The sequence below is a fragment of the Lissotriton helveticus genome, chromosome 9 (assembly GCF_964261635.1).
Source record: "Lissotriton helveticus chromosome 9, aLisHel1.1, whole genome shotgun sequence".
NCBI classification, from domain to species: Eukaryota; Metazoa; Chordata; class Amphibia; order Caudata; family Salamandridae; genus Lissotriton; species Lissotriton helveticus.
Genome location: NC_136070.1, coordinates 1,266,395,580 through 1,266,412,929, shown reverse-complemented (window position 1 = coordinate 1,266,412,929; position 17,350 = coordinate 1,266,395,580). Strand labels below are relative to the sequence as shown.

General features: G+C 43.5%; 1 protein-coding gene across 1 annotated transcript in view; it reads left to right on the top strand.

Annotated features, from left to right (window-relative positions):
* The window catches only part of LOC144782452 (laminin subunit beta-1-like), a 385,361-nt gene that overhangs the window by 153,518 nt on the left and 214,493 nt on the right, over positions 1–17,350 (top strand). The window contains exons 4-6 of the mRNA XM_078661828.1: positions 2,781–2,904; positions 5,835–5,908; positions 8,203–8,391. Of these exons, the coding sequence (XP_078517954.1) occupies positions 2,781–2,904; positions 5,835–5,908; positions 8,203–8,391 (387 nt within the window). The remainder of the gene's footprint in view (positions 1–2,780; positions 2,905–5,834; positions 5,909–8,202; positions 8,392–17,350) is intronic.

The following is a 17,350-nucleotide window of genomic DNA, read 5'->3' as shown; positions in this document are numbered from 1 at the left end:
AAAGCTCTCTAAACACCACTTTTCCAAGCACATGTATAATTTGCCTTTTTCCAACAGAACACACTAAACAATTCCCAAAAAAACCCTGTACACACAACACCAACTCCAGTTGGCAAAGTGCTGCCAACTCAACAAACCTCACACCACACCCACAGACTGTTTTCAACCATTCAAATACATTTACCTTAAACATTGTACACCATCGTACTGAGAACATAACAGGATAGCTATTTGCCTGGTTAGCACTATTGTCAAGAAAGCAATCACCTTAGCCCAGGCAAGGGACAACAAACCATCCGGTCCAACAAAAAAACAAAGAAAAAGTCCTTTATCTGAGAATCCATATATATGTAACATACTACAGAGCTCTTTATCGAGATCATGCTCATGTTATGGTCACACGAGCCAAAACAAGCCATTATTAAATTAGACGTTATACACAACCAAGGAACCAGGCGCATTCAAACACAACCAAACAACCACACATATGGAAACACACCCAATCCTACACATTCAAGCCCAGCGTAGCCACCATACTCAGCGGTGGATGGAAACCTTAAAACAAAATGAAGCCATCTGGAAAGGGTGCCTTGATCGAGATAGCGCTTCAGTGCAATGCTGTTGGTAGAAAGCACTATACAGATGCAGATAATATAACATTAATTAGGGTATGGAAGCAAACTTCCGGTTTCCACTCTCCTACTAAGCCGTGGACTGGCGAGGGGGGCCAACCAACATTGCTGTGAGTTTACACTATATTGTGACTCAGTCACGGCTCGATTGACACATTTTTCTTCGGACAGTCAGTCTATCGCGTTCCTGAGGAACACAACTGTGATATATATCCTACAAGCACCATCTGCTTGTCTCTTCTACCCACTGTCAAAAATCAAGCTGCCAAGAATAGCACTCCTCTCTCCACAGCTCCTTGAAAAGGAGTTCCCTCTCCCAAATGTTCCTTTTCTATCAGACTTTCGCAATCTCCATGGGATTTGTACTTAATATTTTAAGTCCCTGGTCAGCCTCACATGTACCTCAATAAAAGTTCAGTTCTGCTTGTGGACGCCGCCATTTTGTTTTGGGCGGGACTTCCTGTCTGATGCTTGATGGAATGTTCCCCTCGCTCCTAACACAATAAGGAAGTTTGTGGCTCTTAGAAGCTTCTTTCCCAGAAGTCCCGAGTGCAACTTTCTGCACTAATTAACTAATGTGAGAAGTGTGTTACTTTCCAGAGCATGCTTTTAGGCTCTGTGGAAACATTTTGAAATCGAGTAAACTAGAAACTATTGTATCTTTACTTAGAAAAATCGTTTTTGGCCTTTCTGTGCCTATTAGCTGAGGTGAAATCAGGTTCAACCACTTTGTGACCTCAAAGTTTGGCAGGAATGATATGACACCACCATGTGGCAGAAACAGATCAATGCCAAAGGCAAAAAATTGGGATCTTTAGAGGAGGGGGGCATTCCTACTTCAATAGATATTTACTTACACTGTTCCTCAGCGGGTCCCACCACCATGCGTTACACCAGTCAGCGAGGCGTGAGTACAGTACAGACTATAGAAATGTCTCTTCGGCTTTGTGGGTGGTGTAAACAAACAGTCAAGGGGGCTGAACCCTTCCATTGTGTGACAAAGAGGCTTTTGAGGATTAGGCGAAGACATGTTACGGTAAGTGAAGCGAATGTAATTACACACCAGCAAGGAGTAGAGCACGCGGTGATAAGGTAATACATTGTAGGAGCTTCTCCGCATGCCTAGACTGGTGTGTAGTCGACCCGCCCAGCCATGGAGCCTGGCGTGTCGGCTCCAGACACAGTAAATGAGCATGGCTCCAGCAGAGAGTCTGGCAGGATTATTGTTCTATGCTTACTTTTTTGTACCCTGCAGGCCTTCGTTTCAAGCGGAGAGAGTCAGTTCAGGTGCAGCGTCTCGTACCGGTAGCCGCGCGCCGCGCTGAAACCTGAAGTGAACTATTGTTAGGGCAGGTTCTTAGACGCTTCACACCGCCCATTAAGCAAGACAAAAAATAGTCCCTAATACCAGGTAGGTGATAGTAAGGACAATGGTTTCATGAAAATGGAGGTACACTACTACCACTCTTTTCACCACAGGGGGTAAGGAAACCAAATGGATAAGTAAATGAAAAATGTTGAGGGTTCGACAGTAGCAGTCAAAGAAAAAAAACCCGCGCCACCATAACTTTGGCGCTGAGACCAGTGATCTTACATGGGCCTAGTGCCCAGAGCACAGAACATTAGCTAACCTTCTCAGCGCTATGCTTCACAAGCATGCTTTTTCCACTCCTCTCATGTTTTTGGCTTTTGTGATGGGTTTTCTTGCTATCCCTCATGGGGGTTCTGAACAAGGTGCAACTCCCCCTCCTCTGCTTCAACATTCTCAGCAGAATGGAATGTTGTTCCCTTTACCAGTTTGCTGGGTGGATTATAGTGTTGGAGTCAACATACCCTCAAGGAATGAACGAGGATGCAGAGATTATCAAGTAAAGATGCTAAACACACAATTTTGAATCAACATAACACAATAAATGAGAAACAAGTAGAAAGTTTGAGCTTCAGGGGCAAATTCGTGAAAATAATTCCAAAGAAACTTGCACCAAAAATAGAGAAACACACATGGGAGTGAAGGTTTTTTTGCTTTTATGATCTATTCACCAACTTTACTGCTGTGGTGGTTTTGGAAGCATATATGCACTTGTCTTTGCATTAATACTTTATCCTTTAGCGGGCAGATATCTCACCAGGTCTCCTTGTGTCCTGCAGGACTCCGAGAAATGCTTTTACTGCGACTCCCGAGTGCCCTACATCAAGGGCAGCCACCGGATAGAGAACGTTATCTCCCTGACGGGACAGGATGGTGAGATGACCTGGTGGCAGGCAGAGAACGGTAAGAGGCACAGAGAAGTGACTTTCGTTCACTCAGAGGGGCATATATTAACTTGGGGCCATATTATCAAGAAAGGGCGATACATTATCGCCGCTTTTATTGGCAGGAAACTGCCCCTAATGCGGCGATAATGGGCTTGATAATACGCCCTTGTGAATTCCCATAGAAGCCCAGGTTAACACCAGAACCTGGGTTTCTATGGGAATTCACAAGGGCGTATTATCAAGCCCTTTATCGCCGCTTTAGCAGCAGTTTCCTGCCGATAAAAGCGGCGATAATGTATCGCCCTTGCTTGATAATATGGCCCCAAGCGTGCGCAGTTTCAAAGATATTTATTTTTTTATGTTGAAATCATAATTAACTTGATAAAGTTTGCACATTTTTTTAAACAAAAAAAAAACAATGAACAAGAGAGAGAAACAGCTAAAAGTATGTTTTGAAGAACAAAAACTGCAAAAATAATTTCTTGTGCGGAATAATGTCACAGGTTTGCCCTAAACTTCTGAGAAAAAACATTTGGCAATATCTTCAACAGCAAGCGTTTGCAAAGTTAACACACGTCAAAAAGTGCAAAACGTGTCATTTTTCCAAACCCTTGGTGGGAATATTTTAATTCCACCCCCCCCCCCGTCATAACACACATAATTAAATAAATATAATATGTTTACTAGTTCCTCAATGACATGCAATTCATTGCCCTCAGTGCTGTGAACTTTCTTGAGTTCACCTTCACACCACAAAACTCTCATTTTGAAAAACCCCACACCCATGTACTCGGGTGGTCCACAGCATCCATGAATCCACAGAAAGGTCAGTCTTTCTTTTTTTGGACAGAAGTCCAAATCTTTGGTGCCACTGACCCATCGCTTCAAGGGTCGATACCCTCTCTTCCTCCATCGTCCAAACTTTAATGTGGAAACAAAATGGAAACTTATGGTTGTGAATAGGGTTTTGCCTCACAGGTGGGCTTTTCCACAGTTGCTAAATATATATCTCACATGTGATATTCTCTGTCCCTCCAATAGAACCTTCCGGAGAGAAGAAATAAGGGAGATGCTTTTTAAACTCCATGCTTCTACTGCCTGATTACAGGAACGCACTGTGGGGTGAAAAAGTCTCCCATAACTTTGCAAATGACTGTATACTAATCTGCAGTCTGTAATTAACGTTAGATCCCAGGCAGTAAAAGCACCTTAGCGCTTAGCAAAAGTCCTCCAGGCACTTCAGTAAGAGAACGTGACCAAGAAGGCCAGTTGGTGCCTTGTTTGGAAAAAGACTGCGGCCTGTCAAGGTCAGGAAGTGGGTGAAGGTCACACATGGGGCCTATTATGATTGCGGTGAATCCGCATCCTCGGGGCCGGCGGAAGCCACCGCCGGCCCCGAGGATGCGGATTCACCGCTGCGGTGATTCACAAGACCCCCGCCAGATTAGGATGGCAGGGGGGTCGGGAAGTCCGTACGCAGCTTTTCCGCCGCGGTCCCGCGGCGGAAAAGCTCTAATATGGTGGTGGTGTCTCTCAGACACCGTCCACCATATTAGGAAATGCCTGAAAAGATGCTTTTCCGCGGCGGATTTTCCGCCGTGGAAAAGCATGTGGTACTTCACTGCGGGGACCCATTGCGGGCCCCCTAGGTGAAGGGGGGGTGGGGGGTGCACATGGGGGGTACCTATGGTACCCCCCTGCATTTGTATGCAGAGATCGGCAGGCACCGCGTGGTGCCTGCCGCTTTCTGCATACAAATGCAAAGTATGCATTTTTAACATTGCGGCGGGTGAAGCTTGAAGCTGCACCCGCCGCAATGTTAAGGATAGAGGATGTGACCGCCACCCTGGCGGTCACATCCTAATCTTCACGGGGGGAACGCCGCTGCCCATGCGAACGTTCCCCCCTACTCTATGGTGGCAGATGGACTCAGGTCCGTCCGCCATCATAATCGGCCCCAAAGTCTTTGCTGGCTACAGCATTGACCATTGATTTGTAGAAGGTTATGGGGTCAAAGGGTCCCAGGTCATTTATTGGGTAACAAAGGACATGTTCAGAAGTTGTTCACAAACAATGAAGACCTGGCAGCTTCACTCACTTACAGACCTCACCAACACAAGTGTGAAAGGTTGTGACCCGGACGGGGAAGGGTCAAAGAGAAGCCCAACCCTTTAACTAGTAGAAGGGTCTCCAACCTTTTCTTTAATAAGATCTACTAATGGCCCAATGTAAATCATTCCGAGCTAATACATATTTATCACTCAAACATTTTGGAAACTCACACATTTTTCTTCAAATATCAGCTTTTGAGTTTTGAAAATACCCACAGGTAATTATTGAATACACGCTTTGTATTCTTGGCATACATATATGAATTTAAGGCAGCAAAAGCTTTTGAGTTAGTAGCCTTAGTAGGCTGGGCTGCACACAGGAAGGCTACTCACAGGCAGCTGGAGATCTACCAGTAGCTCATGAGCTACCTGTTGGAGAAGCCTGACCTAGTACTTTGAGGCCCTCATTAGGAGCGTCCTGGAATATGGGCCAGTATTTCCCCATCCTGGTATTACTGGTTCTGGGGGTGCGGTAATTCCGTGGGTAAGGAGTATCCATCCCAGTAAGGGTTGCATCCTGAGAATTGATTAAGAATTAGGGATTACAGTGGGAATTAGTCATTTTGCTTCGAATTCCCCCAGTAATTTCTCTTTTTTCCCTAGATTTCCCACAGAGATTTCTGAGGTGTTTAGTAGTCGAACTCTCCATGTGGAAATAAAGCACTTATAATACCAATAGAAGTTAACTGATTATCTCAGAATTAAAGAGGCTGCGTGTAATGTGGGCCCAAATGTGCAAAGCACGCATACTCAAGAGCAAAGGTAAATTAAATCTCTCATGTACCTGTCTGGAACTGTGGGTGATGTTCTGTGCCTCTGTGATTCTCCTCTACAGGTGTGGAGACCGTCAGCGTGCGCCTGGACCTGGAAGCCGAGTTTCATTTTACTCACCTGATCATGAAGTTTAAGGTAATTTCTAAGTAGACATTTGATTCCAGGATCATTTCCCCCATTGGATAGGTGGTCTGCCGAAGGACCCTAGGCAGTCTGATTTTGATTGGAAAAAATTGTCATTGATTAATGTTCCCTAATTGTACTTGATGCTGTCCATCTGCAAAGCAGCATAGTGCCTGGGGGCTGTTTGCCCATCTTAGAAGCCAACATTGTTCTTCCTCTTCTAGTGTGTAGAAAGGATTTAAAAACCTGGCTTTATACCATCGAACTGTTTCGTTTTTTCAGTGGGGGTCGTAACTGGTGGCTCGTTTTTCTCTGTTAGAACCTAGACGCCTTCGGATCATAGTGCGCTACGTAAATAAATAAATAAATACATAAATAAATAAATAAATAAGTCAGAAGTGTCTTTTAAAGCAAGAAGTTCTCCACTGCGAATAGTCATTGACACCCAACTCATGCAGCCCATATACCATCTCCCACGAAGTTATTATTGAGAAGAGAGGAATTTATAGGCAAGCCGGAGTGGCTGCTAAGAAAATCTGAAGGCTTGCAGGCAGTAGAATAGGTACTTGACCTGCAACACATCTAGACATAACTCATTGCACTCAGGTCCTGGAGAATGGTAGTTATGCGGGTAGACACCCTGGCTCCAAGTGAGCGATACCTTCTGCTTCGGCCATCTGTTCCCCTATCCTCTCCCAGCATCCTCTAGAATATTGACAATGCGCTGTCAGCATAGCTATGGCCATCGCCTCATACAACCCTTGTTGAACCTAAAACACTTAGGGGCATATTATCAAGGGATTTATCTCCGCTTTTTTGGCTTTAAAAGCCAAGAGAGCGGAGATAAAATTATCTCCCTAGTACCTAGCTGTCGCTAACACTAGTTAGCGACAGCTAGTAGGAGATAGCGACCATCTTGGGCCCCTCTTTGCATGTCAGCGATATTTATCGCTAATGACATGCAAAGTGGGTGTGCCAAGATGTTAGCGACTGGAAACAGTCGCTAACATCGCTATCACCTATTACCAACTTTTGGAGATATTCTCGCTAAGCGTGAATATCTCCAAAAGCTAACACCTGCCCTGAGCAGTTCTTAGCCATGTTATCCAATGGGAGGTGGATAACATGGCTAAGAGCATTTGCTCGGTAATGCCTGAATATCGCTGACTTTTCAGCAATATTCATGCATTTCGCCGATTTTTATCGCTTAGGAGATAGAACTTGATAATATCAAGGCTCCTAAGCGATAAAAATCGTCACTACACGGCGATAAAATTATAGCGGCTAAGCCAACATAGCGATAATTATCGCTAGTTGTTGGTAATATGCCCCTTAGTTCTAAGGAGCAGCCACCTGGGCAACTATTAGTCAGGCTCAAAGTCCTGGCAGCCTAGATCAGGCCACCCCAACTGGACAGTCACTGAGACTGCCCCTTCACCCCACAGATGCTCTCATGTCTCTGACCTCACACCAGCCTTGAGAATATAGAGAAATGAGACAGTGAGTACCTTTCATCTGCTGTCTCTCCTTCCCTCAACTCTGTATTCACTTCCTGGGTCTTCTCCTGTGGCCCCACACTTATCCCATTTCTCCTCCTTGATATAAAGCTTGACTCTCCCCTTTCTTGCTCCTAAACTGACTCATTCCCATCCCCCAACACCCCCTAAGTGTCCTTCAAAACCCTCCATTGAGCCCTAATCCCTGGCTTCCCATGATTGGCCCTAATTCCCCTTTCCTTCTCCTGCTGTCTCACCCTCTGAAGGATCTGCAAGTGTCTGGAGTGTTCAAAAAGTGAAATGCAGGTGACATATGAAATACAAAAATAAATACATTGAGGATGGGACCGAGTGTACACCAATAGTAGCTTAAAGGGGATCAGAGTTCTACTAACAGCCAACCAGGTGAGCTTTGGGCCAAGGTTCTTAAAAAGAAAAATAATTGCCTTATCCTTTCTGGGCTTTCATAACACGCCCAGATACTCCCGGCAAGTGTATCGCGGACAGTATTGTAGTTGAGTTAATTTGAATAATGGAGAAGTCATGTAACTTGTGGTCACAGTCAAGTATTGTAAATTCCCTTGCATTGATGATGTAGACATCTGCTTAGAGACTGGCAGTAGAAGAATGTGCATGTATTGTACCTGGCCTGTGAGAGGTGTGTACTGGAGTAAGTGTGATCGTGTCCAAGAGGTAAAGATATTATAATCCACTGAATATTAACCTCACAGCCTGGACCACTCAGGAACTCTAGGTATCAGAGAAGATCCTTTGTTTACCAGCCCACCGTATGACCCTTCTGTTTTTCAGACATTCCGTCCGGCCGCAATGCTGATCGAGAGGTCTGTGGACTTCGGGCGCAGCTGGAAAGTGTATCGGTACTTCTCATACAACTGCACCAAGATGTTCCCAGGAGTCCCTATCCAGACCCAAAGGGAGGTCGATGATGTCATCTGTGACCAGCGCTATTCGGATATTGAGCCCTCAAGCGAGGGGGAGGTGAGGAACCTTCTGGAAGAGCATGGCCTCCAAAGCAGGATCCACTTCATAAAAAGGTGTCCATGCCCCACCTCCCTCCTGTAGTGGGAAAGTCAGCCAACTCTAGATTCTACATCACTGTATTCTTATTATTCATTATTATTTAATTCTGGATTGAGGTTGTGCAAAATTCAAATACTGCAAGCAAAGTTTTACAAAGCTCACAATATTTGTGCTCCAAAACCTTAACACTTTCGCCTAACTCTGCTTACAGCTGTGGGGCCTTTTGGGAGATTTTTCCCTGCATGTATTACTTTGCCATAATAAGTAGGCTGTACATATTGTTATCCAGCAAAACATACTTGCCTGCATGGTTTTCACCCACAGAGGTTGTTAATTTGTCTGCTTTATGAAGTTTCTAATTAAAAAAAAACTAATTAAGTTGGCAGAACAAAATTTGCCAATATCACTCACCCTAATCTTGGTAGTATACCATTGCCTTGCCTCCAGTTTGGTTGTCAACCATTTTCTTGAAGCTTTTTCCTTGCTAACTCTTTTCTTGCCATTCTGCTGGTAAACTATTTTTTACTATTCTGTTGTCACCCCTTACACTTACCCCCTTAGCTTTACACCATTAACCTCATAACTCCATTCTCCCTTTACCCTCAACCATTTATCCTTAATTTTATCCCTAACCCCTTGGACTTAACCCCTTATACTTGTTCCTTACCTTTACCCCTTTAACCTCTTATCTCTACCCCTTATCCCCTTGACCGTAATCCATTATCCCACTAACATCTTATCCTGACCTCTAACCAGTTACCCTAAACCTTACCCCTTTACATGTACCTTCAGTCCTCTACCCTCATTCCGTTCCATTTAGAATCGTACCCTCTTATACGTGTGTCCTTACTCACCATTCGCCCATTCTCTCTTTTCACCTCCACTTAACCTCTTTCCACTTCAGCTTCACCCCTTAATCAATCAATCAGAGAACTTGTAAAGTGCGCTACTTACCCCTGAGGGTCTCAAGGCGCTGAGAGGGGGGGGCGGGGGTGGTGCTGCTACTGCTCAAAGAGCCAGGTCTTGAGGAGCCTTCTGAAGGTCAGCAGGTCTTGGGTCTGTCGTAGGTGGATGGGGAGGGTGTTCCAGGTCTTGGTGGCGAGGAAGAAGAAGGATCTGCCGCCGGAGGTCGTTCGCTGGATATGCGGGACGGCGGCAAGGGCGATGCTGGGGGAGCGGAGCTGGCGTGTGGGGGTGTAGAAGTTGAGTCTGTCGTCTCGTTGACGGGGAGCCAGTGCAGGTCTCTTAGGTGGGAGGTGATGTGGCTGCGGCGGGGAACGTTGAAGATCAGTCGGGCTGAGGCGTTCTGGATGCGTTGTAGTCATCGCAGGTGTTTGGCCGGGCTGTAAGGGGCTTACATCATTAGCCCCTTATTGCCACACTGCCCTCCATATATTAACTATACATTATTTAATTATATTACTTAAAGTGAAATGACAAACAAAATGGTCTATATTGAAACTATAGTGAGGAAATGCCCACAAACTAAAAACAATATTGCAATGAAATGGATGTGCACACAGGACATGTTCCTCCATATTCTAGATGTAGTGAAGAAGAGAATGACCGACAAATAACCTCACAAAACTATACTTTCTGTACTCTACTCACAAACTTCAGATTTATAAACAGTATTTTCCAGAAATGTGTGTTGCCTTTAATCTGTCTTTTCAGCATTTAGTCAGAAGGTTTCAGCTGAAGAAAATATTCTGTAAGGAAGTATGTTGTTAGGGCCCGATTCACAGAACTAACTTAAGACAAAATCCTAAACTTACTTCTTTTGGTATTCACAGAAGTTAGGATTTTGTCTTAAATTCGTCTTAAGTCTGTCTTAAGTCTGTCTTAAGACAAACTTAAGACAAAATCCTAACTTCTGTGAATACCAAAAGAAGTAAGTTTAGGATTTTGTCTTAAGTTAGTTCTGTGAATCGGGCCCTTACTTTGACCACCATCAGTTCTACATATCATTAATTGGGTAAAGTCTCTTCAACCTGCCTTTACTTTGATCATTAACTTTAATCAAAATACGCTTTATTTGAATCTCAGGCTCCTACCCATACCCAGAGCTTAATCTTTCAGCAAACCATCACCCTAAGCTTACCCCCAAACACAATCTTACTCCTCACACTTCCTGATCTCTAACCCGAACCCTAATCTGAACAATAACCCTAACGAATATGAAATTGTTACTGCTCGTTAAATTAGATTAAACCAGTAACATACAGTTTATACTAGCTGTAAACTTAACTCCTGTTAAATATCAAATTATATTTACATTAATAAAATTAATTTCAAGCAATTCAATTTGATTCAGAAATAGGTAAATCTTCACTAGGAATTGAGATTACTTCATTATATTCAAATTACATTCGTTAAATTACACTAAATTAGATTAAATTTGAAAGGAAGCCATAACCTTAAACACATTTAAATATCTATTTATATAATGCACTAAATTAATTTTGAATTAATAACATTTATTATTTAAAAAAAAGGTTAACTGACTAATCGCCCACATCATTGTAGTTTATTTAAAATACGTTTTACTATAGTTTGAAACTCATTTTAAAATATTTATTTTATCCTTTTAATTTCTTTTTCTTTAACGCATCCTGTGAATTACTTGTTTACTTACCTAAAAAGTCAAATTCCATATATTGTTGTCAGAGTAATGGTATTTCTAAATATGGTTAGTTGACGTAATAGCGTAAGTCAAAGTAATAGTATGTACAATGTGCTACGTGGGCTGGGGCCTGCCAGGGCCAGGTTCTGGCGAAGCACTAAAATGCACTGCACCCTCAGCAATATAGCAGCTCCGCTGTAACACAGGCGCTGAAGCACACCCGGCACACACTCTGTGTCACTGGGTGGACCCGATGATGAAGCAGGCCACCAACTAGGTTGCTGGGTGAGGGCTTCATGAAGGAACACACTCTGTTCCCGATACATACATTTCTGAGTCATATATTAATTCTTTATAGACCAGTCTATTTTTGGTTACATATAAAGCACTAAAATGGTCAGTGAACCAGGCCACTTTGGGACCCTCTGTTTCTGTCATTCAGTAGCTGAAGGAATTAAAAATTGTCCCTGCCACCCTATCACACATAGTGCTGCAGTGTAATTTTATTAAAAGCCCCCTTTGTGGTACAGGCAGTAACCAACATGGCGGGTATCTTTGGTGTTCCAGTGTGTAAAGCACCATTTCATTGGAGTTGAAAAAACAAGTCATTTTCACTAACTTTTAAATTCACTTTGTCAATGTTTTTCATGCTTATGGCCAAAGATAAAGGTGCTATATAAATTGTTTATTAAAATATCTTGCTGTTTTTTTAATTATGCTTTGTCCAGTAACACTTCTTTTATGAATTAGTTAAGTACACAATTCCATTTCACATGCATTAGGCTGTGCCACAAGTAAGTATACCCTCTTGTAAAGGTTTCTTACAGACCCTTCACTCCCCTGTCACCTTTTTCATCCCACTTAACGCACTGGGTACATTGAAGTAATGGTTTGGAAATAATGAGCCTGCATCATCACCATTTTATCACTTTTATCAGAGTATTGTGATGGGGTCACAGATGGTAGAGTACACCAGCTGTCTGAATTAAAGTGGCCCCTTCTTCAAATAAAACCCACATCTAAGGAGATGATTAAAGTACATTCGCAAGGAACTATACTATACAAATCCTATACATGTTTTATTGGTCCAAAATACAGTATCACCACCAACAGCTTATTCCAACTTGAGCTTGAGGGCAGATCTCTTTTGTGGCATCTAAAGTCAGTCACCACAGAAAAGACTTCAGTTCTTCAAACTTGGAAAGTAATTAGCTATGTTTCTTCCCTTTTCTGCATACTTCTAAAGCACCCATCTGGTGTGTAACTAACTCTTCCCCAGCCTATGAGACCTTGCTGACACATCCTCCCATCTGTTCACATGATAAAAATGGATAAGATGTGTTTGCGCTACTCTTTGTTATTTAATACTAGCAGCCCATCCCGACGTTGTCCGGGCATGCTGTAGCCAACGCCACTATACCGTAACACGCTCCAGCCGCAAACGTGTTTTTCCGGTGTTTGCTCCATCCCCGAACGTGTTTGGCCGCTCTAGCGTGTTTGGCCGCTCCAGCCTACGCCCCTTCAATATGCGAACGTGTGTGTTCGCTCCATCCCCGAACGTGTTTGGCCGCTCCAGCCTACACCACTTAGACGCACAACATCGCGTCAACGTACAACGCCCACAACAATGCTAAATGACATGCGCACTCGTATTGGAACGCTATTCCCACACAGAACGCTTCTCTTTTGCCGAATCCCACAACGCACCCGCACACAACGGACTACTTTTCACAAAACGTTATTTTCCCCTTCTAATGTATATGTTGGGCTGCTGTATAGCCTATGACCATCTGCTGATACTGTAGTTTGCAATGCTGTATTGGGTGTTCCGATTGGTGCTGTAGTTCTTTATCTTACCCGCCTCAAAGGTTTGGGCTCTCTCTTTATTATATTAGTATAGACAACTAAGTAGAGCCTAATCAATCGCCTGGTACAAAAGACTTCATTTGACATAAAGGAACTCTTTGCTCAAATCTCTTCAACACAAGTAGTAGCAATGGTGCAAACATGTCTGATCCTGTTTGTCACCAGTGCACACTTTAAGGACTTCTTTACTCATTTAGATTCGAGGTCCCATACATGTTTGTGAACACTTTGTAAACTATTGTCACTTTAATTTCCATGGGCACTTCCTAGTGTCTCATGTCTTGCATTGACATGGTTGCCTCCAAGCTCTTCCCAGAACAAGATTGTGCACGGTAGGTCTGGGAGGATCAGATTTAAGAGAGATTGTCAGGATATTCATGTAAGATAAAAAGAGATGCAAAGGGCGGGCCCTCTGTGGCCCTCAGGGGACTGAAGGAGACTGGACTGGGCCTGGACCCTTATATTTCCCCTTTGGACCAATTTCGCGCCTGGGGAGCGTAAGATATTCGATTTACTTTTAATTGTGTGTTGTATAGGTTGTTTTAGTATTAAGTGCTTAGATTGACGGGTATCTGTTTACAAGTATTAGTTCCATTTATATTCACTATGTCAAAAACTAAAAATGATAAGGTACAGGTGGGCCCTGCTACTCTTGATAATTTTCTGGTAAGGAAAGTAAGTCAGATAAATAACAACAGACGTGCATCATTGGGGAAAAGCACTGTGGTAGGGGAAATGTCATTGGAAAATTCCCCTATCAGTTTGTTACAAGGATGTGTAACTAACTCGACTGATGTCATCTCTATTGACCCTCCTGTGTCCATCTTAGTTAACGTGGAGGCTCATTCTGACCCTCAGGTGCTGTCATGTCCTGATACTAGCCCTGATACTAGCCCTGATACTATTGTGTTACCTGAGCCCCAACCAGAAACTAGGGCCATAAGAACTTGTAGAACACTGTCTCAAAAGGTAATTGGGAAGCAAGATAAATCAAAAAAGAAAAAGGATGGTAAGGCTATTTTTAGCCCTTAATACCTACCCCTTTTGTTTTTACGGGCACTAACAATGATGGTAATGATAATGGTGTAAGCATAACCCCTGATATTTTAGCTTCACTTATAAAAAATCTAGAAGCTTCTTTGACAACTAAATTGGAGGAGCTTATCAAACCATTAACGAGTAAGATAGATAACCTAGCAAAGGAAGTGACAAGGCTGGGTGGTCTGTTATCAGTAAAGAATGGTGTTTCCTCTAGTGGAAGTGTACACTCTGGGGGGAATGGCAGAGAACATGCGAAAATTAATGATATATGTAATAAGGCAAGGGGGAATGCTGCTGTTGCAGTGGTTACTGGTTCTGAAACTTCGATTCGCCCAGACACCCCTGCGGCAGCGGCTCCTTTAATATCATCTACAAAGCAAACAAATAGTAGAGCACCTAGACCCCCGAGGTACAATCGCTATCTTAATCTACCTCCAGATTGTGCTCCGTTTGTTGCTGTATTAACTAATGTGCCTCCTTGCGGGACACACCCGGCATCACCTTTTGATGAATCCCAATCCTCTTTGAAAAATAAGACTGTGTCTTGGCTCAACAAAAATTGTGGGTTCCCTGTGTCATACTCGGAACAAATTATGACAGTAAGACGTGTAAATTGGGTAGGGCCATCTAAAAAGACTGGGGTAGGGGACTGTATAGTCGTAAATTTTAAACACCCCCAGCACGTGGCAACTATCCTTTTGAGAGCTTCTGCATTGGTATATAACACGAATAGTATTTGTGTACGTCCCTTGGGATATTTTTATGCCCATCTGTATAAACCTACATCACAACAGAACTTAACCAGGCGGGGGCTTGAACCTTACACTCCTGTGCAGGAGTCTCAGTTCCTTTATAATGTTACTAATGTTACTAATCCCTGTGGATCTGGTGGGCCCATTAGAACTCATAATAGGAGTTCAAGTAACGGCCACTATCATCATGGGTTGAATATAAATACACAGAATAGATTCGAAATGTTATCTGGTCTTGAGCAGTGTGACTGACTGGGGGCACCTGCGGCTCAGATTATTAGGGCTTCAGGTGATCCTACAAATTTTTTGAATCCGGTGGGTAGAACTTCAGGAATCCTTGCTGTCTCCTGGAATATTGCTGGTCTTGCGGCCAAAATGTCTGATGCAAACTGGGTCACTTACATCAAGCAGTTTTCTATCATCTGTCTTCAAGAGACCTGGGAGCTGGGCTGTAATCTGTTTTTAGAAGGGTATAGGGCCTTCTTTGTGCCGGCCCTGCCTTCTGTGCGGGGTAGGCCCAAGGGGGGACTTGTAGTCTTTGTCTCCATACTGATTCCGTGTGCAGTACGGAGATTGGTAGCCCAGCATACAGGGGTCATGGGACTAATTCTTTCTGGTGGCAATGTTCTTGTGGGACTGGTGAATTTTTACAATGCTGCTCTTGATAGTGTAGGTCCGAAGCATATCCATGTTCTTAATTCCTTTGTCTCTAGTTTTATGGAAAAAATGGGCCATAACCTCTTGATTATGGGGGATTTTAATCTGCATCCATGTGTCGATCCATTGCACAAATGTTTACCGGAAATGATCTGTGCGCGCGCAGATTGTCTGCATATGGAGCATACCTTAGAGGGGGAAATGTGTAATGACCTAATGAATGACCTTGACCTCTCTTTGGCTATGTCTCTAAAAGATCCTGCATACTGTTTTGATATCCCTACTTTTAAGGGACATGGTAGGGGCACCTTCATTGACCATATTCTTGTCTCGAGAACTATGCAAACTTTTGTAGACTCTTTTTGTATCCTCCCTAGTGAATTTAGTGACCATAATCCTGTCACAATCTGTCTGAACTGTCCATGGGGGAAAAGTGGTCCCAAAAACACTGCTCAAGGAAGTCTGGGCACAACAGATGGGAGGAGGCGGCTAAAATGGTCAATTGACTCAGCGGATGCACTCTATAAAAACATCTCTGAAGGGTGTGCAGAGTACATTGACGTTTGTATTAACGGGGGAGTTGAACCTAATTTGGTTCTAGAGGCTTATCAAAATATAGCGGAGAAGGTGTCAGTGTTCCTATCTGTTCCTAATAAAACTTACACAAAAGTCGGGCCGAGATGGTTTAGCCATGATTGCACTGTAGCTGCTCGCAAGCTGAGGCTTGCTTTGTCAGCTTCCCCGAGGGATCGGGAGGTTGTAAAACTCTGTAGAAAGGAATACAAGGCTATTACCATCTCCCGTAAGGAGCTATTGAAGAAAGAGGCGTGGGAGGAATTGCTTGACCCCTCTACTTTGAATAGCAGTACTAAATTCTGGGCTTTGGTTAAGAAACCTTTCTTGTCCGAGGACCCTGGAGACGGAATTGTCTGCTGTATAACCAAAGAGGAATGGGAAGGCCATTTTAAAAGTCTGTATTACTCTGAAAACGCTAGATCTATGATAGATGCCCCCTGTGACAGGGTTAGCCCTATTATTTTTTACGAAAGCGAGGTTTTGGCAGCCATAATGGGCCTCACTGCCAATAAAGCGCCAGGGCCTGACGGAATACCCCCTGATCTTTACAGGTCTGATCCAGCTTTCTGGGCTCCCATTCTGGTCGCCGTATTTAATGCAGCGGCCACTGTGGGATGTCCAGATTCTTGGGGACTATCAACTATAGTTCCTGTATTCAAGAAGGGAGATAGGGGAAGTCCACTTTGCTATCGTCCCATATCCCTAATTGATTCATTGGTAAAGATCATGGGGAGAGTTATACTCCAACGCTTAATAAGTTGGTCGAATGAGAATCACATTCTGACAATCTCTCAATATGGCTTTTGTGAGGGGCGCTCAACCATAACGCAGTGTCTCAATCTGTTCCTTATTCTGAATAAATATACTGTTGTTCAGAAGGGAGTAATTCATCTTGCCTTCATGGATCTCTCCTCAGCCTTTGACTGTGTCAACAGGGGGAGGCTGTGGAGGACCATGAAGGAGAAGGGAATAGATGGGGGAATTGTGGAGTTCCTTGCGGATCTGCACAATGAAACAAGAGCCAATGTGAGGTATTCTTCGACTGGGGAAACCACGGGTTGTTTTCCAATTAATAAAGGTGTACGTCAGGGGTGCATTATGGCCCCATATCTTTTTAATTTTTATATAAATGACCTGGAGGCTGAACTACAGGAGATAAAATCTGATTGTCCAAGGGCGGGTGCGAGGGGTATTCCTCTGCTTTTATATGCCGATGATGCGGTCTTAATCTCACGAACAGAATTAGGTCTTCAGGCACTTTTGAATGGTTTTAATAAATTTATGTCTGATAGGGACCTCACGGTCAACAATACAAAATCTTTCATAATGCATGTTGGCCGTCAACCAAAGAAGAAGTTCAATTTTAAATTGAATGATGTTTGATACCCATCACCCAGTCGTT